This window comes from Pipistrellus kuhlii, unplaced genomic scaffold (genome assembly GCF_014108245.1).
Source record: "Pipistrellus kuhlii isolate mPipKuh1 unplaced genomic scaffold, mPipKuh1.p scaffold_m20_p_2, whole genome shotgun sequence".
In the NCBI taxonomy this organism is placed as follows: Eukaryota; Metazoa; Chordata; class Mammalia; order Chiroptera; family Vespertilionidae; genus Pipistrellus; species Pipistrellus kuhlii.
The window spans coordinates 32782418-32808300 of record NW_023425515.1 but is presented as its reverse complement, the minus strand read 5'-3'; the positions used below and the strand labels follow the sequence as shown (position 1 = coordinate 32808300).

The 25883-nt window shown below is 37.4% G+C and overlaps 1 protein-coding gene across 1 annotated transcript in view; it reads right to left on the bottom strand.

Annotated features, from left to right (window-relative positions):
• The window catches only part of KCNMB2 (potassium calcium-activated channel subfamily M regulatory beta subunit 2), a 218384-nt gene that overhangs the window by 4475 nt on the left and 188026 nt on the right, over window positions 1-25883 (bottom strand). Inside the window, exons 3-4 of the mRNA XM_036447012.2 lie at window positions 12298-12468; window positions 9793-9988 (exon numbers count right to left, since the gene is read on the bottom strand). Coding sequence (XP_036302905.1) covers window positions 9793-9988; window positions 12298-12468 — 367 coding nt within the window. The remainder of the gene's footprint in view (window positions 1-9792; window positions 9989-12297; window positions 12469-25883) is intronic.

The following is a 25883-nucleotide window of genomic DNA, read 5'->3' as shown; positions in this document are numbered from 1 at the left end:
AATGTACACATTTGGAGTGGCCAGAAGGGGCATATTCCATACCTGATTGGATTTGGGTCCTGAGGCCAGTGGTATATACAAGTGCAAATCCACATTGCTGGTGGAGCAATGATTCCTTTGCCTGGGTGTTTTTAACTTTTCTAACCTTGCCTGCCATCTTTTAACACACACAAACCAGCTCCTACTAAGTCTGTTACTGATCCCTGAAAACTCTACCCCAATCATTCCTTCACTTTTCTTATTGGTCAGATCTCTGTTGTGAAAATGAACATACCATGTGGTCTGACGAGCCCCTCCCTGACTTGTGTTCAAGAGATCTGGGTACCGCTTTTTTATAAGCGGGCTACTTGGCTCCTCAGAATCAACTTCTTTATCTAATGAGGTTAACAGAGCCTTCCTGGAAGGGTTTGTGTGAAAATTAAATGATGAATATTAAAAGCTTCATTGAATTTTCCCTAATGTATTTTCTTATTGGAATATCACACTCTCTACATGATCTCAAGTCTTTAACCAAGTGCACATATTAAATGATGAAAACTCTATGGGAAAAACTCGTAGTTATATGGTTTTACAGGAGCAGTCCTGTTGGATGGCTCTTGTCTCATATCCCTTGTTTTTGTGTCTGAGGAGATTTGAGATTATGCTGAGTCATATATAGTATTTGAATTCTAGGTTTCTGTTTCCGTGGCTCAAATTATAGCCGTGTGAATGTTTCTGAGGCTGATATGAAATTGTGGTGAAGATTTAGTGACCTTACGAGATTTCATCATATATTTCAAGGATAATTTGATGTGCTTGGTTAGATTACATAGAATGTGTTTTTTAACAAATGGAAACTGTATAGAGTGATCTATACTTAGCTGGAAAAATGTAATGTGGACTGAAAAAATAAAAATCTTGGCATTTTTATTGTATTATACATATTTATTGATTTCAGAAAGGAAGGGAGAGAGAGAGACATAGAAACATCAATGACAAGAGAAAATCATTGGCAAAACTCCTATTGGGGATAGAGCCCGAAACTCTGACATGTGCCCTTGAATTTTCTTAATAAACCTTTCTGCTTTCCCAAATCCCTTAAATTCTCTTTAGTATTGAAAACCACAGAGATGGCCCCATAACATGACCTTTCCTCTCCCAGATGAGGACACCTGGCTCCTGTCAACTACCCCTGACTGTCCTTTCCTGACATCGCAACAAAGGTCAAGCAATTGCATCTTCTCCCCAGTTCTTCAGAAAGTCATTGAACATTTTTTTCCTTGGGCTCATTTCTAGAATCTTTTACACCAGTAGAGTTATTTTTAGTTTCATGATAGAAGTTCTGAGAAACTACCTCTTGAGCTTTGCTTAGACATTCTTTGTAGGCCTGTGTGAAGCCCCAAGTGACAGGCCTTCACCTGAAAGCCAAGGATGTGGGGAGGAGTGGGGCCCAGACGGAGGGGTGTTTGGTGAATAACCTCATCTGTCAGCCTCCTTTTCCATCTGATGGTGGGAAGGGAGCTATCAATTCCTAGGATCATCTTAGGGGAAGGGCTTGTTCTTTTATAAAAAGAAGGGTGTCTTATTTCAGAAGGGTTAGATGTTAATTAAATCTAATCACTATTGTCTCCAATGTGCCAGGGGGTGGGCTAGGCATAGGCATCAAAAACATAAACATACTCTGGCCGGTGGCTCAGTTGGTTGAGCCTTGTCCTGCACGCCAGAAAGATTGTGGATTTGATTCCAGGTCAGGACACATACCTAGGTTTTGTGTTGGATCCCTGGTCTGGGCACTTATGATAGGCAACTGATTGATGTTTCTCTCTCATCTCTCTCTCTCTCTCTCTTTCTCTTTCTCTCTCTCTCTCTCTCTCTCTCTCTCTCTCTCTCTCTCTCTTTCTCTCTCTCCCTCTCTCTAAATTAATAAAAACATATCATCAGGTAAGGATTAAAAAAACATAAATAATATAAGGTAGATCAATTAAAAAGAAACCAGAAAAGTACACAAACAAGGGTGGGGATGAAATAAATGTCACCAGGAATGAGGTTAAAAAGGCTTTCAGTAAAGAGTTTACCCTTTCCCAGAGGCGGGCCACAAATTTGCTCTGAGAACTCTTTAGTAGCCAGGACATTCTAGTTCACAATATCTATAAAATAAAAATGAAAACAAGCTCTGACTGGTTTGTATCAGTGGGTGGAACATCGGCCTGCAGACTCAAGGGTTACGAGTTTGATTCCTGTCAAGGGCATGTGCCTTGGTTGCAGGCACATCCCCAGTGGGGAGTGTGCAGGAGGCAGCTGATTGATGTTTCTCTCTCATCAGTGTTTCCAGCTCTCTCCCTCTCCCTTCCTATACAGAGAGTATACATATTCAGTAAAAAAAATAAAATAAAAATAAAAACATTGCTCATGTGAAACATGAATATTGTTCATTCTTGCCCTGGCCTGTGTGGCTCGTTGGTTGGAGCATTGTCATATGATCCTAAAGGTTGTGATCCTAAAGGATGTGTCCCAGTCAGGTTGATGGTGTGATTTCCTGGTGAGGGTGTATACAGGAGGCAGCCAATCTATTTTCTCTCACATTGATATTCCTCTCTTCCTCCCTCTCTTCTAAAACCAATTTAAGAAAAGATTTTCTTGGTTCCAAAGTCAGATGGAACTTTTTCTAGTGTCCTCAAACAAATATTGTGCACATGTTTATTAAGCATGTATGATGTGTCAGGATTTGTGTTCTGTGCCAGAGGAAAAAAATCATCCCTACATTCAAAGAACGTAGATAGAGGTCACCAGCTGGCGGCCTTGGGCTGCTCTGGCTTCCCCGCACATTTTGGTCTTTTAAGTTTTTTGAGTATTAGTGATGGACAGAGGAGCTGAGAGGGTAAATTGGGACCCTATGTTCTTTTCCTTTTAAGACTTCCTACTCTGTAAGAGAGTGAATCCTGCAAAATTTAGTTTACACTTGTTAGTTTGTACTTCTAGTGTCTGTTTGATTTTGACAAGCAGGACTGCGTGAAATGTTTGGTAGATGAAAGGAAGATAGGATTCACACTCTGCTATGTACCTGTTTCTTTCAGTATTGAGACAGGTTCCTCCCAAGAGAGGTTTTGCCTTTTTGTGCTTTCCCAAGCTTTCACATTTATGACAGCATTTCTACTTGATTTGGAATAGAGAAGATACTTAAGAGACCCAGGAAACCCACTAACAAAATAGAAGCTATGTAGAGCCTTGGGATTAGTCAATTCCCAAAGCATTAATTCATGGAGCTCCCAGACCCATGACGTCTCCAATGAGGCTGAGAGTAAGTCAGATAGGGAAACTGAACTTGCTCTTCACCAGATTCCCCTTTCTTGGAAATTGGAAAGGGGTAGGTTCTTTCTCAACGTCTCTCTTCTTGATGCTCAGTATGAGTCTTCTTCAGGCACTTTCCTGCTTTCATTTATGTATAAAGGTACACTTAGCTGTTCTGGAGTTCAGTTTTGGTGAGCAGTGACTGAGCTCCATTAATAACCAAAGCATTTCTGAATCTTTGGTCCACTGCAGTTTCAGCAAATGCCTAACAAATATCCCTAAAATTAAGGTGCTAGCTTTGAGGATGTCATATGTCAAATTTCTAGCAGGCTTTCTCTCCTCCCTGCTATCAGGTTGCACTTATTGTATATCTGTTTAATATCCACACTTTGTAAACTGGTACTAAATATGCACCCCTGACCTTCCCTATGGATCACAGAGAATTCTATCCTTTGCTCATGGCCTTTTACTTAAGTATCTCCAGGATATGATGGGATGGCAGGAAGTTTCAGCTATTCGCTAAAATATGCCACCAGAAAGATAAATATTTCAAGGAATTTAGATTTTTTCAGGACTCTTATCTTTCCTTTCTCAAGAGAATGTTCTAATATTTTCTCTTTAAGAGATAGAATGACAAGGTAAAGAGACTTAGATTTTTAATTCAGACCTCGTTAGTGAATATGTGACTTTGGGAAAATTATTTCATTTTCTGAGCTCAGCTTCATTATTGTGAAGTGGAGGTATTAGTGGTGCTTAATACTTGGTATTTCTGCTGAAATTAAATAAGCGAGCTTCATGTAAAATATTGAGTACTATATTGCACCTGGCACTTTCTGAGCTCCTAATAAAATCTTTAGAAGTAGGGATTTAGTCAGGATTAAATGAGATAATTTTTGTAAAGTTTTTAGCATCGTTCTGGGCTCGGATTCATAGTAGACACGTAATAAATGTTGGGTCCCTGTTTTTTTTTTCTTCCACATTTATAGTCTCAACTCAATTTTCTTCCCTTCTCCCCTTACCCTACTAATGCTGTACAGAGGAACTCAATAGGTACAAGGTTTGCTTAGGATTCCAGAATCTCACAGCATCCAAGCTCAAAGTGAAATAAAATCCAGAGCAGTGTTTCAGAACTGTGTGGACACAGTTTTAGTTGTCATAACTGGAGGGAGGATGCTAGGGATCTAGTAGGTAGAGGCAAGGGATGCTACTAAACATCTTGCAACCAATAGGACAAGCCCCCACTCACCTTCACAAAAAACAAAGATTTATTTTACCCCCAAATGGCAATAGTGTTGACGTTAAGAAACCCTGTTCTAGATATGCATATTCTCAGGATTGAACTCAGAAGGCTTCAGAATGGGTGACAAAGAGAGGGGTGACACTGGGTTTGGAGTGGTACATAACTGGCTAATTTATGGAACTTATTCTCCACCAAAAATAGCTATCTTCTCCATGATAGATAAAATACCAAATACCATGTATATGGTATTATGCCACATACAAAAAAAATGGTTATATATTTTTGTTTTGCACCAAAATTCACTGTCAATTTACTTTCAAACCAGATGGGTATGTTTTAAGAATCCTGGTGGGTAGAAATGTTTAAACTTCCAAAGCACTGAGAAATCCAACAGCCGTAGTGAATTAACACTTAGCCACCGTTTAAGATTCCAGCGGCACCTTGTGACCAGGGGAGACAGGGCCTTGAGCCCACTTGTAGCTCCTAGAGACTGTTAAGCAGGTAATTGCTGCACAAGGGGAGCCTGCGTATCAGCTTAAGCAGCTTTAGCTGTAATGTTGATGAGAGGCTGGGCACTGTGTTTGCAGGCTAAGGAAAGGGTTAGATGAGAGAGTATAAAAATTTAAAAATGAAATCCTTTTGGATATTTTTCTATAAAGATACTGACAGCTTGCTTGCTTGATGTCCTTTGCCTCCTGTTGTCTCAAATCAAATGTTGTCAGCAGTGACTTCTGTATCTGAATAAATATACCATTTTTTAGGTAACTAAGGGGAGGCTATTATTTTTAGAGAAGCTTGGGGAAGGGTAATAGGAAGGAGATATCCACATAAAGAGTATTTTAACCACCCACTCCCAGAAATATCCCTGAATATTTTTCAAGCTGGACTAAGATCATGGTCTAATGGCCTGCTGACATGCAGATAACTGTATTTTCAATGTATATATTTATGATTTTTTAAAATATATTTTTATTGATTTTAGAGAGAGAGGCAGAGGGAGAGTAAGACAGAAACATCAATGATGAGAGAGAATCATTGATCGCCTGCCTCCTAAACACCTCACACTGGGGATTGAGCCCACTACCCAGGAATTCAACCATGACCTCCAGGTTCATAGGTCGATGCTCAATCACTGAGCCATACTGGCTGAGCTATATTTCTGATTAAGGGAAGAGGAAAGCTATTCAGAGAGTGAAGAACTACCAGGCCAGGGAGGGGAGTCAGTGTCTGATGCCACCTTTCCCCTAGGAGCATCTGCTGATCCCAGGAGAGGGCTGAGAGCCTGGAAGGCTGAATGGCATTTCTGACAGCCTTGCAGAGTGAGAGCCTATCAAGTCGCTCCCCTGATGACATCCCCTCATTCACTTTGAGTTGGGACTCATAAGGGCTGCATCATAGGAGTAACGATAAACCTGAAGCAAACAGGTCCTCACAGGGACTTCAGTTCAGACTTGAATGTCTCAGCTTATCAAGTCAGAATGAGATGGTCATTAATGGCTAATATCCTCAGGGGCCTGGAAGAGGCAAATGGAAATAAGTTTTGGAAAATATGACATCATTCTAGGATTAAATTATTGTTATAATAATTTAAAATATGATGTCTGAAACCTAATAAAAATTAACCAGACATTATACAACATGGAAAAAAATATCCCAAGAGAAAAGAATAGGCACAGAGGGGCTTCAGATATTGAAACCATCAAAATAAACTTTAAAAAAACTACAATTTACTTTTTTATGTCAAAGGATTTAAAATATAATTATTTTATAATTTTTTACTTTTCCATAAAATATTATGGAAAAGTAAAAATTAAAATATTATGGAAAAGTAAAAAATTATAAAATAAGACCCAAATGGTATTTTATGCATGAAAATTACAATAAGAGAAATTAAGAACTCAAAGGATGAATTTAACAGTAGATTAATCAGAACTGAGGAAAGGAGTACAAATTAGAAGATAGGTCAATATCCAGAATAAAGCTCAGAGAGACAAAGAAAGGGAAAATAAAAAAGAGAATAAAACACACAGAGGATGCATTGAGAAAACCTAACATATGGCCAATTTGGATTTTAAGTAGAAGAAATGGGAGAGAATGAGAGCGAAGATAGTATTTGATGTAATAATGATGAAAAACTATCTAAAATTGACAAAGAACCTCAAGGAATGAGGATAGAAACCCTGAGAACACTAAGTAAGCTAAATAAAAATAAATGTGCACTTTGGCAAATAATAGATAAATTTCAGAAAATCAAAGAAAATAATCTTTAAAATAGATGAAGATTACCTTCAAAGAAGCATCAACTAGCTTAAAGCTGATTTCTAAAAAGTAAAAATGCTCTCCAAGAGAGAATGGCATGCTTTTAACGGAAAAAAATAATGACAAACTTAGAATTTTATCCTCAGTGAATGAAATTTTTTATTGTTCTTGATTAGTCAAGACTGCAAGTTGTAATTTGTAGGCTAAACATTATAATAATAACAATAAAACAGATAACTTTCAAGAAAATAGAGGGGAAATGGGATTATAAAAATAATCAGGTAAGGAAAGGGTGATATTTTCAATAATGAATTTTGGCATATGGATGCTCATAAAAAAAGAAAAAAGAAAGAAACCCAGAAACTTGACTTCTGCATAAGTATCAATTCCAGGCTAATTGTACTCTATGTGTGAAAAGAGAAACCATATACTTCTAGAAGAAAACTTAGGAGAATGACTTCATGACCTAGTAGACACTTTAAATAGGATGCTCACACATACAAAAATAACACACTGAAAAATATAACATTTGGATGTATTAAAGTGATAAACTTCCTTCTTTCAAAGACATTAAGAGTGTGAGAAGGCCACATAATGGGAGAAGATATTTGAAGACATATTAACCAATGGAGGTAATACCTAGATTTAAAGAATCTCTAGAATGAATGTGAAGAGGAAACACTCTAATAGAAAAATGGACCGGGGGGTTTGAACAGATACTGTACAAAAGAGGACATCTAAATAGCCAATAAGTAAATGAAAAGGCACTTGAGTTATGAGAACCGAAGGAAATATTGCCACATTAGCTAAAATTAAAATTAGCTATGATTCCGAGTGTTGAGTGAGGATTTGGAGCAATAAACACTCTCATACCCATAGGGTCGGTGAGAGGCACTTTGGAAAACCATTTGACATTATCTCCTAAAACTAAGATAAGTATACTCTATGATCTGGATGTTCCATTTCCAGGCTTTGCACCAAGAGACATATATGAGAATATGCCTGGCTGAATTATTAGTAATGGTTTCAAACTGTAGAAAACTCACAATTTCCATCAACAGTAGAATGAGTTAATAAACTGGTATATTCATACCATGGGCTCTACTACTTTAGTAAAAGTGAATGAACTACCACCAAATGGATTGACTCTAAGAAACATAGTGTTATGTGAAGGGGGCCACGCACAAAGAGAAATATTCTGTATGATTCAATTTAATCATGTTTAGAAACCAGGCAAGACTAAAGTACAGTGTTTAGGGATATATGCTTAGGTGATAAAAAAAAAAGTAATTGCCATAATATCAGGACAGTAGTTATCTTTGGCAGGGGGCAGAGCTGATAGTTATTGGGAGGAGGCATGAGGGTGTTTTTGTGATGCAGGAATGTTTTGTTTCTTACCCTTGTGGTTACCTGGGGATCTCTGTGATAAATGTTTGAGCTGTATGCTTTCATTTCTTGCATGTTTCTACATGTGTGCTGTAATTCACAGTAAAGAAAACACAAGGTAATGGGACAAACAACAAACAAATGACCTACTACCAAGCTGACAGCAGACAAGATACTGGTCCTAAATTTTTAACTGAGACTTTCTGTGGTAGGTCCAATGCTTGTTTATAGCCTTGTTTATGCATTCACAGGGCTGAAGTGATAAAATGTCAAAATGAGGAAATGGTACGATGTCCCACTTTTTTTCATGCTTATTCAATTTGGGCCAATTTCCAATTCCACGAAGATTTGGGAGTTTTATAGGCCTTCGTTGTTACAGGTCAGCTTTGATTTAGAAATCTGACCTGAGGGAAGATGTCAAAAAGCATGCTTTGTGGGAGAGCTGGGCTTTAAAGATTTGCAGAACACGGCAAGGACTGGTATGGTTTGTGGCTACCACAAACAAAGGAAATCAGAGTGGAGATCTTCAAAAGACGTTCCCTGAAATATTCATTATGTTGAGTCCTCAGAGATATTTGCAAGAATATCTTCTAAGTTATTGCAATAAAAACAAAATGTAGCTTTCCTTACTTTGTGCCAATATATCACAAAAGAAAGCCTATGTTAGAGTATCAAGCTTCAAAGCTCCAATACATACAATCTATGTCATTTAAGCGCTGGTAATTGTAATGAAAAGCTTTGGCAAGAAGGACAAGAGTTCCTGAGGGCAGTGTCTGGGTCATGAGGGCCATTTATCCTACTGGAGCGGCTTCGGGTTGTTTTGGCATGGGAGAGTACTCTGGCCTCTGAATTACTACCATACACTACAAACTAAATATGTTTAACTTCAAACTGATAATGGCAGGTTCGTTCTGCTGGCACTTTACTGGTCATCTCTGACCTTAGAACTATAGATTTTATGTTCAGCTTTAATACAATACACATTTGTGGAGCACCCAACCTGTGAACATGAACATATCAGGGCTGGAAAATGTAGCCCCTATGGACATAACATAAATGGGGAGAGACACACAGGCATACACACACACCGTGACCTTGGATTGAAGGTCTGCCCTGTGCCAGGCACTGTGCTCTGCTCATCACCTTACACCCTCTGCTCTAACCCTCACAATGACCTCATTGTCTTTACCTTTTCAGAGCTAAGGAAGCTGAGGCTCAGAGAAGTTAAGTTACATCCCCAAAACCACAGGACCCAGTGACATTGACCGTGGAAAAGCCAGATACAGCTTTCCCTCAGGGCTCCTAGGTATATGACAAATAGCTGGTTTTCTGGCCAGCACAACTCTGACTGAGCTGTATGTTTGCTTTGAGAGACTCGGTCCAGTTGTGTATAAATAAGGACAGGAGGTTTTTCTCTTAGAAATGGAAGGAAAGGGTAAATCTGCACCACTACAGCATGGGGGAATGATTTGTCCACAACGTGCACAGAAAATAAATGTTTCCCAGGCCAGAGTCAAATAATGAGTTCTGTTTACAGATGAGGCAGGGCCTGCTCCCTGGTGGTGCTTTCCTTTGAAATGCTGGCACAGGGGTCTTCAGAAAGGGGAGCTGGGTGTGGGAGCCCTGCGGGGGTGACCTACCTTCTGATTGATTTTCATCGTCTCTTCGGTGTGGTAGAGAAGGAGCTTTTCCCCTGAAGAAGTCAGGTTGACGTACACCTGGAGGCAGGGGTACTGAGAGAGTTTCAAGCAGTCCGGGCCACAGCTGAAGGAGCAATTAAATGTTTCCGTGATGGACGCATTCAGCAAGGTGCACTGAGATTCCTCGGTCCACACGCTATAGGGAGATGGGGAGAGTAAACACAGGTCCAAAGCGCTCACAGCAAGGAAGGCTTAATTAGAGGGGATCATTTGTCCTTAGCCTGAAGCATCTTTTTCAAATCTATAATACGACCTAGTTGTTAAAGTTTATGCTTTTGAGTAGAGCAGCTTCGGGCAAACAATAATATAAACATAGATAAGTTTACCTGGCGCCTGAGAACTCTTTCAATGACTTGTATTGGTTATAGTATAATATTTTCCACCAATGCTTGGTTTAAGTTATTTTTTTCCCCATCTCAAATTCACTGGTAAGCATAAAACATCTTATGACATCAAACCTACACTCACCTGTATTACCTTGCAAGCAGCTTCCTGCCATGCTCAGTGTTCACCTCTGCAAATCCTGTCCAGTTTGTAGCAGAGACGGTATAAGAGGAGGAGGGAAGATGACAAAGGGGTGGAGGGTTTGAGGTCCGATTTGACAGATGGAGGGACAGGAATACATTTTTTTCAGGCCTCTCTAATAAGGGAGGAAAGATAGCTCCACCCTTTGTACCAAAAGCAATCATTTGGGTATCTCTTTTCACCCTAACTGGTGTTTTATATGCATTATCCTCCCAACAACTCTGTAAGTTGGGTATTAATTCCCTTTGAAGGCAAGTGAACTGAGGTTCAGAGAAAACAAGTAGCATGTGAAGACATGCAGCTAGTGAGTGATGGAGATTGTGATTCCACTCAATCCTGATTTCTCCAAGGCCCAGACTGGGTCCATGGAGCTGTGTGCTGTGGAAAAGAGGACAAATGTCCTCTTGGGACCTCTCATAAAAATTAAAGGAAAAAACCCAAACAACTTCCAGCTGTTCATTGGCCAGATTTTCCTTCTAAAGTACTTAAAAGTATCTGATCAAGGGTCACATTTGTGACTAGGAAGAAACACACCAGCAATCAAGAGTTTGTTTCTGGGGATAAAACGATAACCATCGTGAGCAGAAGACAGCAGTTTTCTTTGCAGATGGATATCCTTTCCTTTTGCAGAACATGTGTTGACAGGGCCCCCTTGTCATGTCCAGATTTATGCCAGAGGCAGCATAGTAGCCCCGACCTCCTCTGGCACGACAAATTCTAGGACTTGGGTGGCCAGAGTTTGCTTATCCAGGGAGGAAAGAGTCTTTGATGGCTCTAAGCAGATGTGAGGATCTGAAAGTGGTTTTGGAACCAGTGAATGCTGGGAGCCTGAGGCAGCAATCAGCACTTTCATTGAGAAGGAGACAGCTGAAGGCATCTGAGAAATAGAGCAAAGCAGCCACAAATGGGAAAGAAGATGCCTTAATTTTAGCAAATCACTGTGTTTCAGCTAGAGTTTGCTTCTATGTGAAAGTAGTAATTTAGGTGGAGAACTGAATGCCACAAAATCATTTGATTCTCTTTTGGACTGAAACCCCGGTTTTTCATTTGAAAGACTCTCATCTCTTTAAGCTAAACTACTGTGAGATTTTCCCTATTTGTTCGAGCAATGCTGGGCTTTCCTCCTGTGCTCAAAGTGTCCAAATTATGGGCAGAGTTAGCTAGAGATGCTGTGGCTTACTCAGGGGAGAAGACACATGATATCTCAGTATTTAACTGCCTCCATATCTATTCAGTAACCCATGGTTCAAAATCTGTATTTTTTTTTTTCAAATTGGTGCATAGCAGTGTTTCTCAGCCTTGACAGCATATGTATGAGAATTACCTGGAGAAATTTAAAAGATGCTGATAACTGGTTCCCACTCCAGGCCAATTACATATGACCTCTGGGGTGATGGTGGTGGGGAATGAGATCAGTATTTCAAAAAATTTCTCAGGAAGTTTAAATATGCAGTTGAGACCACTGATGCGTGGGGTGATGGAGGAGTGGGGTGGGTGGGTGGAGGAATGAGGGTGGAGAATGAACAGAAATGTGAAGAGGCAAAAACAGGGTCCTTGGAATTAGTAGGATGTGGGTTTGAATCTTGGCTCTGCCATATGCTAAAGCTGGGTGGCAATGGGAAAATTATTTTTTTCCTGAGCCTGTTTTGCCATTTTTAAGGTGCATATATTCATGTCTACCTTATAAAATTGTTATGAGAATTAAACAAGTAACATATGGATCCTGACACATAGTAGGAAGTTTATACACAGAGCTATTTTATCATTATTATTAGACAACATTATTGAAAAACATTATGTTCAGTTTAATGTCCTTATTAGAAAAGAAGGGGGGGAAGAGGATCTGAGGTTGATAATCTATGGGGGAGGAGGGAGAAGGAGGAGACAAAGACAAGTGACCCAACCAGCTGATGGTGTTACCTCTGCATGTATGAGCGCAGGAGTGTGATTCCCAGCAGAAAGTACATCATGATGGAGCACACCATCATGGTCAGTCCCAGGAGAATGGCCCGGTCCTCTCCTGCTTTCAGTGCTGTGACAGTTTTCCTTTTGTCCAAGAGGTCGTGGTCCCTGATTTTTTGGTAAATATTTCTGAGGTGGAAATTAATAAAGTCTTATATGAGATTCACAGTTACTAGAGAGTAGGTAAGTAACTTCTCATGCCTTCTTAGGGCAGAGAGGCTGAGAGGAGCCCCTCCAAACCTGCTTGAGTGCAATTAGGTCCAGTATGTGCCCATTGCCGCCCAACACACACACACACACACACACACACACACACACACACACACGCACACGCACGCACATGCCCACACGCACCCACACACCCCAACCCTGAGCAGAAACAAGTAGTCCAAACTTTCCTTTTCTTTTCTCTCATGGAACAACTCTATTATTTGACCATTTGCTGATAAAATATAGACAATTTGATAAAAAAAATCTCAGGAGCATATTCAAAACAACAATAAAATTACAAGTGTTTTAAAAATATAAATTATTATAATGTATCCCAAGAATTTTTCTTTAAAGAAAAAAAAAAGAAGAAGTCTTTCTTTACTTGAGCCCATGTCTATCTGCAAATACTTTTTTCTTCTCTCTAACTCTAAAGAAGAGAAATAATCCTCTCAGCCCATAACATATGCTTTGGGTTTGTTCCTTTGCCATTTAACCCCCAGGTGATCATCACTGATATTTTTGTACTCTCTGAATACATAATGGAATGTTAATTCAGAATCTGTCAACTTCACACCTTGTTTCCCCTCAGCAGTAAAATACAGAATTTATTTCGGTTAACATTTTCCTCAAGCTTAAGGTTGCTTAGGGTTCTATTGGCTTAAAATTTATAAGCAATGTTGAGATATGGAGTGGTGAATCAGCCTTCTTTTATGTGTAAACTCTTGAGTGAGTTTAGAAGAAATGTTAGTCAAATCAAGGCAAGATTTTATGACTTTGGATAGTTATTATTATTATTTTTTGCTATTTATCATACAGCAGCAATCCTGGGTCTGAAAGAACATGAAATTGGAGTAAAACAGTCTCCTGAATTCAAAAATTGATTTCACTGCCTACTAGCTCTGTGGTCAAGGACAAGTTCCTCAGCCTTTCTGAATCTCAGGTTCCTGGAAAGTGGAAATGATATGCCCACTGCATTGTAATCGTTAAATGAGATACACAAGTAAGTTATCCAGTAGAATAACTAGCATTACGTAAATGTTTCCTTTGAAAAATGGGTTGAGAGTTTGGGTCCATGACATGAGCCTCAGAACATCCTCAAATTACTATTCTCCAAAGAATTTTTAAATGACTGAATGGCCAAGAAAACAAACAAACAAACAAACAAACAAACAAAAAACCATAAAAAGCTCATCAGTAGAGGATTGGATTTGAAACAGGTCTGGAAGAAAAGGAAGAAAAGTAAGAAATTGCTCAGGGTGCTTGCAGATATTCGTGAAAAGAATAAGAAAGAAGGCAATGCCTAGGACTCCATCAAGGCAGGTGGCTAAGGAGCAGCATGAGATCTCATTTAGTTTCTATTTTGAAATATGAGCTCCGAATCAAAGGGGTGTGGAAGGTGGGGAGTTGTAGGTCTTTAGGGCCTCCAAAGGGAGAGGACACATAGAAGACTGAAAATGGAGAAGGAAACTCATATTTTTTTTATTTTTATTTTTTAGCTTTAGGCAATAAAGTGACATACACAAGAATAACTTCAGATTTTTCTTTAACATTTTTTAACATTAGTCATTCTTGTTGTTTCAAAAAGAAACTAGAGTAGTATTCAGTATAAAAGTTGGCAGGAGAGGAAAGAGATGTCTGGTATTTGTGCAGATGTGTGTATATTCAATTGTGTGAATATTCATTTAACTCTGTGCTCCAGAATGGTCTTACTAGTGTTTATGGCAGGCATCTGTTCTAGTTGGCTGCTACATGTTGGGCTGGTTGTTAAAATATTTTGATTCCTGATATAAGTATGAGGTTGTTTATATACTTAATGTATTTCCAAAGATTTTATGGTATAGTATTTATTAATCCGGTTATTAGATGTAAAATCAACCAATTAGCTTACTATTATTGCTATTATTTTAAAGATCTCTTTTTGAGATAGTTATACAATTCTTGTACTTTCCTGGAGGAATGGGCCCATCATGGGAAGAGAATAATAGAGAAGACTTTGTTCTCTTTTTAATGGCTGTATCCTTCCTGGCTCCTGCCCTCATTCACTCTGGCCATTCATTATCCTCATTGCCTAATGCACAGAGAGACCCTATTGTTCATTATTCTCAGGTTCCCAAACCCACTGCTCCTGGACTAGCTACCCACCTCCCACTCTCCAATATTTCGTACAGTTTTCTGAGATTTTCTTTGGAAAATGTAGGGTTTATATCGAAGCTCTTTAAAATTTAAACCTTTATGAACTGGAATGAAAAAAAGAAGAAGAAGAAAAAAGGAAAGAAAATCAGTTCCTATTAGCAGCTAAAGCTCTTGAGCAGGCAGATTTCTGAAGCAAGAAGAAACAGGCTGAATCTGACTTTAAAGACCTTCTGTGAAGTCATAATCTGATGTTACTTTGCTATTATTGTTCATCAAAATGTAGTTAATTCTGATGGATGCCATTGAGAGTTGCATTTTCTGCAGATAGACGCCAGCAAGGAGGAAGCAGTAGTCTTAGTTCCAGTGTTAGGCTGTTAGACAACATCACTTATGCCAGTCTAATCCTCATAAAAAATACAAAGTGTAATCAGTCAGGAATGTCACTGGAATAAGAGCATATAAAAATGATTCAAGTGGGTAATTTACAAATCACAATTTGAAAATGGCTAACAAATGTCTTCATATGCTCTGGAATGTGTAGCGAAGTGGAGTAATGAATGATTGGTTTCCACACAGACCAGACACATATGGAAAATTAGGATATTACTCAGCAAAACAAAAGTGGGTGAGTGGGGTGAAATTTATAAAATTCAGTAATAAGTTATTGAATTAATGAATAAATCGAGGAATGAATGATTTAGGAAAACAAAGAGTTCGATTTAAATCCACAAATTTATCTTGAATGCTGGTAACCTCTAGTTACTGTTGATATGGCCCCTAACCAAGAGGAAGAGAGCCTTGAAAAAAAGTCAACATGGGGTAGTAAATTCAATGATAGAGCTATTCACAGAGAGTACAGAAGAGGAGTAATCTCCCCAGCCTGAAGGAGCAGGGCAGGGACAAGTAATGAGATCATGGGAAGCCTCTGAAGGAGTGTCGGCTACAACAGAATCTTCAAACTTGAATCAGAGTTAACCAAATGAGACAGGGAGTCAAGAGTGTTTCAGATGGAAGGAATCACTTGAACAAATGGATGAAGATTTGCAGCTGCATGGTGACTGTCAGAAACTACAAGCATTTTCACGTTATTGGAATGAGTATGGAGGGAAATGGGGCAGTTAAGTTTGGAAAGTTAGGACATAAGAGTTCTGTAATTTATTCTAAAGAATTTGGCCCTTATCCCTGTAGTTAATGGGAAGCTGTATGTGACATGAGGGTGACATAATAAGAACTGAGTTTCAGAATGATCATTCTGGCTGTAATGTAGAGAAACAATGGATTAGAAATGGAAACAAGACTTAAATCAGAAATAAGAATTAGAAGATTGTTACTGTTGTGTTGGCAAGGGATTATGAGTACCTAGGATCAAGGTAGACTAGATGGAGAAAAAGGAGGTATGGAGAAAGATCTGGGGGATAAAACTTCAGGATACAATGATCAATATAGTTCAGGGGATGGTTAGGAAGTAAGAAAAAGGATATAGTTCAGAGTTATGGCCAAGAACTTAGCTTAAATGACCGGGGAATTGGCAGAGAGTATTAAAGCAGGAAACCTTATTTCCCTACTTATCAGGGCTCCAAAGAGAGGGTCTTTATCCTGGTAAGAGGGGAGAGGTTGATAGTATATTTATAGATTCTCTCCCTGACAAACATAGTGTCCTGAGCTCAGGTGGAAAGGAATGACTAATTGATTGGTGAGATGGGCCAAAGTCTGACAGTCAGGGGTCGTGTCTATCTTTTGGGTGAGTTTGAAGCACATTTTTTTTTTCTTCATTTTTGGACTTGCCTTTTTTCAGTCAGGCCTGGTGTATTTCCTGTTACCAGGCAGTAAGTTCCAGTTGGGGAAGAGAACGTCCACAGCCTGAGACTAAGTGGATTAGTGAGATGATCTGACCCATCCCAAGTTGTCTTCAATGCTAGGAGAAGAAGTACAATGGTGTATTTTGGGCCTCAAGCCTAAATATCATCCTTAATCGTAGGAAGCCTTGTACTTTGGGAGTTACTGTGCCTCTACTAACAGCTAATATTTTATCTCCCTTTGGCTCTTTGTAACTGTTCTATGTGAATCTACTTAAAAGGGGTTTTGGGAGAATTAAAGAAATGAAGGCCAATGTAGTTCACTAAAGTTGAGATCTCAGAAAAAAGAACTAATCTGAGGCATGACTACAAATTCAGTTTCAAATATGGGGGATGTCTAATAGTAGGCACAAAGGAGTTAAATTGGATTTATAAGTATGAAGCAGATCTAGCCTTGGTGTGTGTTGGCAAAGCAGTATGTTTAAGTTCTGATAGGGCAGTCTTGGTTTCATGTTTCCTGGTGAACCATGAATTAGTATGGTGGATACAAACCAACATTTACACATGTTGACAATAATGAAGAGTAGATCTGTACACTCTTTTCTACAAATATAGGGAACATTTTTCTCAAATCCTTTTGGAGCATATGAATTATTGGTAAGTCTACAAGGCAAATTCAAACATAACAAAATATTTTGCATAAAAATTTTTAATTGTCCAATAAAGCTTCATTTTTACCTCAAGCAAAAGTCAACACAGTACAATTTTATTTCAAGCTGCATATTTGGATAGTTTCTTAAACTTTGAAATTAGGTCTATAGTACATAAGCAAAATATTCCTGAGGCTATATACATACAAATATGAATATAAAGAATAAAATGTGCGAAAAATATTTTTTTCCTTGTCTTTTTCCCATTTAAATTAAGATTCTCTGGGTGTTTAGTCTGCAGGAGAAAAGTATTCAGGTTAACCCAGGTTAAAGATCATTCATTAATTCATTTGTCAATGTTTTTTAAAGTCTTCATAGCATATTGTTATAAGTTCTTGGATACAAAGTGAATAAAACATGTCCTGAGTGAATTGGGGAGATATCAGTAATTATGTGCATTGCAATGAGACTGATTAGAGAAAAGTACAAGAGAGAAGCAGGTCAATATATTGGGGGTGGATGCCAAAGGATCAGATACTGAAAGGATAATGCACCAAGATGAATCAATTCACCAATTTATTGAAGAATTACTTTGCTACATGAATAATTGGTCTACTTTCTTACATTTAAAGATGTAATAAAGTAATTTTAAGAAGTGTTGTTATATTAGTAAATTAATATGGGTACATTTTCCTTATAAATATTTTAAGACTATATTTCAATAATACACTCAATTATAAAGTATATTCTTATAAATATATTCTTTTTAGCAGTATTTTAAGATATGTTTGATTTTTTGAAAAGCTGTTTTCTAGGGAGGCTTAGTCTTCTTATGAATATATTCATAGATACATCTTTCTTGAATAGGTGTCTGAATATGTTCTTCTAATAAATGTAACATAAGTTTAACATTTCCTATGGGAGCCTTTCAGTGTATATTTATTTTTAAAAAATATTTTTAGAGTCATTTGCTATTTTGATAACATTTTAGCATCACTGAGATCCTTATGGCAAATTTCACATTATGATTATATTTTAATATATTTATCAGCTTTATCAATTAATCAATTAATTCACATTTGTTTCTTTTAACCATTCATAAGGTTATGGTAATTGATTTTGGATGGACATTTTTAATAGCTTTTTGAAGATTCATGAAGCTTAATTTACTTGATTTTTATTTTGTCTTTATAACATTATTTTACAAAATTCTTAATGTTTCTCTGCTCTACTCTTGTTATTTTAATAGGAGGGATCTAGGTAAAAATGGTGACTCTTAGCTCGAGCAAAATTGAAGAAGAGAATCAGCATAATGAACAGTCTAACCGGCTGATCCTAGGGTGAGGCAACCTAGGGGCCGAGTGGAGGGGAAACTGAAGATCAGAGAGAGCAGTAGGGCTTGACTGGAGTATGGGTAAGGAGGAAAGACCAGGGGACAGAGAGAAGGGAAGACTAGAAGCAAAGGGTGTCCAGGACACAGGGAAGGAAAGACAGAGGGACAGAGAGGTAGAGGGACAGTGGCTGCAGACACTGAGAAACAGAGGGGCAGAGTCTAAAGGCCCCAAATCTGGACTTCCGGCTAACCCACTGACCTATGTGGAGTTATAGTGATCATACAAAATTTTTGGAACATTGCAAATTTGATAAATTCATAAAAATAATTAACTAGCAAATGAATATTTTTGGCATATTGGCTTCAGGAAAATTGGCTGCCATTGCATTGGGCATTTCTTGAAGGGTTAATGATAGGTAAATTGACCCAGGGCTGTGATTAAATCAGCATGAAGGTGGTTTAGAAGGCTTCCAGTTGGAGACCATACTTTGGTTTAAGCAGGGATGGTTCAGGTTCTGTGACAGGCAGAATTGAGTCTCCAATGAGCAAACAATTGAGAAGAGGAAGGATATCCAGGCAGATTGTGAGGGAATTAGGGTAGATGTGTATAGTTGATAAGAAAGGGCCAGAAATAAAGGATCTTGTGTGTCTTCTGAAGTTAGAGGAACAATTAAGATAATCTAAGCAAGGAAGTGGTATGATTAGATTTGTACTTTAGAAAAATCACTCATGTTAGTGTGGTTGGTTGCTTAGAAAGCTTTACATTTGAATGCAAAGAAACTGATTCTGAAACTCTCCCTGCATTTTAGGTGTCAGATAAAGAGGAGTTGGAAAAAAGCAGAGGTGGAGGAGATGAAGATCTAGATCTAGGCATCATTTGTGTCCAGAAGTAACAGTTAACACTGGGTTTTTATGAGACTTTCTAGGTAGTCAGAGAAACAAAACACGGCGAGGGTATTATAGCACACGGAGGCAGGAAGACAGGGCTGCAAAGGGTCCCAAAGCTGTAGAGAGGTGAGGGGGTACCTAGCGGGTGTAGAAAAGAGAAATAAGAAAGATGTGATTAGAAGTGAAGAATTATGCATTATCAGAAATTACTTGGCAGAAACTTACACATACTATTTAACATAATGAATATCTATATTTATGCCTCTCTGGCCCACTGAATACAGAGCTGCTCAAGAGTTGGAGTAAACCACATTCATCTATGTAAGTTCAATCTCTTGGCATTTATTTTATCTGGGCTAGAAACGGCTACAAATATGTAAGATAGACAGCCCAGGGAGGCTAAGTGGTCAATTAAAACCAAACAAACCAGAGAACCCTGGCTGGAACAGGCTCCTGGCTTCTGGCTTCCTATCAGTGCCCACCGACAAAGGTAGTGTTCCTTCTAGAAAAACGTCAAGCTTTTCAGGCAAAAAGAGCTCTAGGAAAAGTGCCATTTGTTCTGTCCCATGGGGATGAATCTGCAGGGCAATGAATTGCGAAGTGCCAGCTGAGCTGAAATGAGCGGAGTTGCTATGTATTTCTGCCCCAGGAACACTCAACCTGTTACCCCATATGGCAGAGTCTGGAGTGGCATTGATGAAAACAGCCATTGGTCTGCCCTCTGTTCACTAAAGCCTTCCATGTTTTTGAGATGGACTTCTCATAAGTACATCCTAATGAACAGATAAAAGACGAGAATCTTTTATTAGTTTCAGATTTCATTTCATTTTATCCTTGAGCTAGAGGTATTTATTTATATGGTCCAATTTGAGCAGTTTGTTTTTGTTTTCAGTCTTTTAGAGTGTACATTCCATTGGGGGGAATGTGCTTCTGAGTTTGGGAACAAATGAAAGTCACACTTAATACTGTCATTAACATGAGGGCTTTTGCCCATGAACTTAATGTTATTAATTGCCAAGAAAGATATAATATTTTATGGGTGAGAGCAAAATTATAGAAACAAAAGTAGAAGGTAATTCTTTTTAGTCAGGTCTTTAACATATCAGATCACATGATTTCATAATGGTATCTTAATTCCTAATTCTTATTTATTTTTACCTGATCTATTAGCATATTAAATTTTACAAAAGTCTTTAGTGAAAAATATAAAAGAAGGAGAAAATTATGTGAATTATTCAGATAATTTAGACTATCTCTATAACCTAAAGAGCCTGTGAGGAGCATTACCTTTATACTGACCACATTATCTGGCTCTAGTGCAACAATGGTAGAAATAAATAACAAAAAATAGTGACTCTATACATAGAAATAAAAATACAGTTCCCCAAAACTCCTGGGTCATAGAATAAACATGATAAACTAGGATGTATTCAGAACTTAATGATTAGAAAAACACTATAGATTAACTAGTGGCATGCAACTAAAGCAATACATAAATAGAAATATATAATCATAAATGTTTATATTAGATTAGAAGCTGGAAAATTAATGTGCTAGCCATCCAAGTTAGGGAATTAAAGTGTAAAAAAGGAAATAAACATTAGCAGAAATAAAATAGAAGATAAAATGATACTAGGAAATCAGTGAATTCAAAGTTTATTTTTTGTTGAAGACTAATGAAATAGATAAATCTCTGACAAGACTTATCAATAAAAAACAAACAATCAAAACCCAGAGAAGTCCCACATAAATATCAGGAATTAAAAAAACCATAAGCACAGATATTGAATAGATTACAAATAGAGGATGTTAGAAGTAACTATAGCAAGATATTTGAAAACTTTGACACGTAATTTGCTAAAATATGTAGTAAATTCTTATAAATATATAATGGATCCAGAAGCAACTAGAAAATCAAAATAAAAAATTAAAATATCTTTATAATAAAAATAATAGGCTCTGATATTTATAGGTGAGTTCTAACCATATTATACAAATCATCTCAGAGGGTAAAACAAAATGGGATGCAATCTAGTCTATTTATGAGGTTAGCAAAATTTGGCACAAAACCCAAATCAGACAAAAAGAAAAACTGCATATCAATTTTACTCATAAACATAAATGCAAAAAATTTAAAAACAATGTAGTTCACCAAGTCTAGCAATATATTAAAGTGAAAATGCATCATGATCAAGTTGGCCTATCCCAGGAGTATAATGTTGTCATCATTTAATTATCTATTTAAAAAAATATACTTTATTGATTTTTTACAGAGAGGAAGGGAGAGGGATAGAGAATTAGAAACATCAATGAGAGAGAAACATAGATCAGTTACCTCTTGCACACCCCCTACTGGGGATGTGCCCGCAACCAAAGTAAATGCCCTTGCTGAAATCGAACCTGGGACCTTTCAGTCCACAGGCCGATGTTCCATCCACTGAGCCAAACTGGTTAGGACCATTTGATTATCTATTAATATAATATATTACATAAATCTTTTAAAGGCTTACTATCATAGGATAATATAATAAATGTAGAGAAACATATTTGATAAAATTAATATATATTCATGATAAAAATTCTTATCAAGTTAAAAATAAAAACATTCTGTGATAAATGATAGAGAGAAAATACTTATACTAAAATTTATACTTAATAGTGAAATGTTTAAAGATTCTACTTTATGAACAGAAACAAAGCAAAGATGTTTACTGTATTACCTGTTTTATTCATGATTTACAAGCTAGTCTAATAAAGCAAGGAAAACCAATGAATAGTATAATATATTGCATATTTACTGATAAAGAAGAGACAAAAATATACTATTTACTAATGATAAAATTATAAAGAAAATACAAAAAATCTACATATAAATTATTAAAATTAATAACAAACTTTAGCATAGCTGAAACAAAATGTTAATATACCACTAGCGTTCTCATATATCTGCAAAAGTAGAAAATATAATTTAAACAATAAAAAAAGGTACTGAGGAATATGTGCAAATTCTAGTTATGTGCAAATTCTCTTTGTAAAAGTTATAAAACTTTATTGGGAAATAATAGGAAAGAAAAATTAATGTAGAGATCAATCATATTCAGAGAAACACTTGGTGACATGATGCAACTCTACCATAATTAAGTAATAGATTAATAAAATTCCAATAAAAATGATCAAGAGGTGTGTTTTTTGTTTTTTTTTTTAAAGTGGGCTTGGCAAGTAGATTCTAAAATTTGTGTAAAAGTGCAAATACCTAAGATAGCAAGTATACTCCTAATTACAAAAAACAAAGTGTGCTACTTGTCCTATCAGATAGAAAGATGTATTATAAAGCTAAAGTATGTAAGTTCAAGTGTGGTGTTTGTCTGCAGTAGACAAAATTAAATAGAATAGAGGTTCAGGAATATATTCATGTGTATATAGAAACCTAATCTATAATGCGCGTGTGCTTTTCGATAATGAGGAAAAGATAAACTATCCAGTAAAATGTACTGGGACAATTGGCTTATTCATATAGAAAAATAGATTGGATTCCTATTTCACAACACATACAAAGTCAACTTCAGATGATTTAAGACTTAACTATGAAAGGCAAACCTACAAGATATTAAGAAAACACTACAAAAACATATTCTTTGGAATATGGAGTTGGAAGGGATTTCAAAATGTTTAAAAACTTGCTACATTAGAACACATTAAAATAAATAACATATGTTCATGAAAAGACATCGTAAAGAAAATGAATACACGGGTCATAAACTGGGAGAAGCTATTTGCATGCAATAGACAGATGAAGATTTAATATAGATTTTTATAAACAATTCATACAAATCAATTAGAAAATGACAAGCAATCCTGTAGAAAAATGGGACATATTCTTGAACAGGCACTTGGCAGAAAAGACTGGAAAAATAAGTTCAGTCTTATTACCAATCTGAGAAATGGGATTTGAAAGCACAACACCATCTGAATTGATGAAAATTAAACATCTGAAAACTCCACAAGTATAGCTGTTCTGGAAAGCAATGGCATTGCCTGGCAAAGTGGAAATGGCATAATTTCAAACCAACCATTCCCAAGTTAGGTATATATCCTAAGAAGTGCTTGTACATGTACAACGGGACATCAACAAAAAGCATTATAGCAGCATTGCTGGTGGAAAAAGAACTGAAAATATGACAAACATCTGTTAGCAGGAGACTGGATGGATATATGGCAGTACATTCATATAATGGCATACAGCATGAGAGAAAATGAGCCATGGCTACTCACATATAAATTATTGGAACATCATGCTTGGTGAAAAAAAGTGAGTTGCAGAACAATTCACATGGTGAGATTCCATTTATGTAAAGTTTCCAAACATTCACAAGTAAACAACATATTGTTTAAGGATTCAAATGTGACAGACTCATGAAAAGCATGGCAATGGTAAATATAAAGTTCAAGATGGTGGTTATCTTTCAATGGGGGCTGGGATAGAAAGAAGGATGTTCTTAGAAAAGCACCTTCAAGGGTTCAAAAAATTCTGATTGTTTTTTTTTTTTTTTACCCTTAATGAAAGTACTCAGATGTTCATTATAATCACTAGAGGCCTGACGCATGAATTCATGCATGCCTGGGGTCCCTTAGCCTGGCAGGCAATCAGGGCTGATTGGGGCTAGCCGGTCACGGGGAGGACCACAGGATGTTGGCTGGCTGGCCCTGGGAGGGACTATAGGAGGTTGGTGGGCTAAAGGAGGTTGACTGTGGGAGTGCACTGACCATGGGGGGAAGACACTGCCCCCAGTGGTCAGTGCACATCATAGCCATTGGCTGGTCATCCAGTCATCAGGTCATCTGGTCATAAGGATCTCTTAGGCTTTTATAAATGTAGATTCTTAATATGTTAACATATGATATGTATTCCTTCATATCAGTTCAATATTTAATAAGACAATTTGAAGAATATTCGATAAACACTCTGCCTTTGTTTTCTTAACAAACAAACCCTTTCTTCTAATTCTAAATTAGTTATTGCTGCTGCTGTTCCATTTTGCCACCTGCAATTTAGAAATTAGTGTTAGGTCACCTATCAAAAAAGTTTGTTTAGAAAAAGGAAAAGTATTCCTTGATATTGCTGGGCCTGTGGAATGGAGGATAAGGACAGAAACCCGTGTTTTGCATGTAGCAGATGATCTGAAAAAGGACTGGCTTTGAATTAAAATAAAAAGTAAAATTGTCTTCACTTTCCAAGAAGCTATAAAACACTTGGTTTCAGAATTTTCAGTGGACTTTTCCTTCCACTTAGTTGCTGCATCTGTTTGTAAGCTCTTTTCTGATAGCCCAACTCTTCAGGAATCCCAGGGCAGCCAATATCCTGACCAGTTTGGTGCTGGTGTCAGGAGAGGCAGGGTGGAGTGGAGCCAAGGATTTTGGCTGCCTGGCCTCTGGGATTGCCGCTGGAGCACAGCTGGAGGTTCAGGACACAGAGGCCAGACCGGCAGAATTAGAAACTGAGGGTGGAACAATTACCCGCCATTCTGGGCAGTGCTGCCAGACGATCTAGTTAATTTGCTTTTGAATAATTAACTTGAGGACTTTAATTATCGAGATTCATTATCAGCCACCATCACCTTCATTATCACCATGATTATTGCCACCAAGAGCACCTTAAGCAGAGCAGTAGATGCTGTTCAAAGTCCGTTTTGAGATGTGAATCTTATCCTACAGTGAAGATGAACATGTGGTCATGAAAGGTGCAGACAGATGAACCAACATCAAATAAAGGAGCCTGTCTTAGTGGCAGATTCTGTTGCTGTATTTGTTGGCTGTTTTTTTTTCTTCCCCATTTGCTTTTGATTTTGTAGGACTGATTTAGTAAGCCTTGGCATCCTCACCCCATAAATACAGCCTGCTGAAAGTGATTTACTTAGAGTCAGTTTAATTATTTTAAACCCCATAGTTACAGAAATCATTCTTTGAAAAATAAATAAATGTAGTAATTTAAGACTTTCATAAATCTTATTGGTGCATAATGAGAAGCTATTCGCTCCTTTTAACTTCACACATATTGCCAATATGTCATATTCACATGTTTATTATCTCCTTCAATAATACTATTTCCAACTCTATCTTAATACAGTTTTCCTCTGTGGGCTTGGCTGTCCCTTGCTTCTCCAAATATCTCATGTTTGATGCTGGGTAAGCTGTAGGGTGCAGAAGAGATAATATGATCTGGGTTTAAACCCTGATTCCATCACTGGTAGTTGTTGGACAGAAGTTATTTAAAATCTGAGCCTCAGCTCTGCATCGGTAAAATAGTCTCTATCTTGTAATGGAAATAGTACATGTAAAACATGCAGCAAGTAATTGTTCGTAAACTTTAATCACTTTGTTATACGAAAATATAGATACAGTAAAATGTATCTAATAAAATGTTTTGATGAGAATAAATGGAAGGTGAAAAAAGACATCTCACTTCACCTGCTCTCATGAAACCTTCAAAATGTCAGGAGGGCTGGTCACTCATAGCCACAATATTCCTGGAGGGCA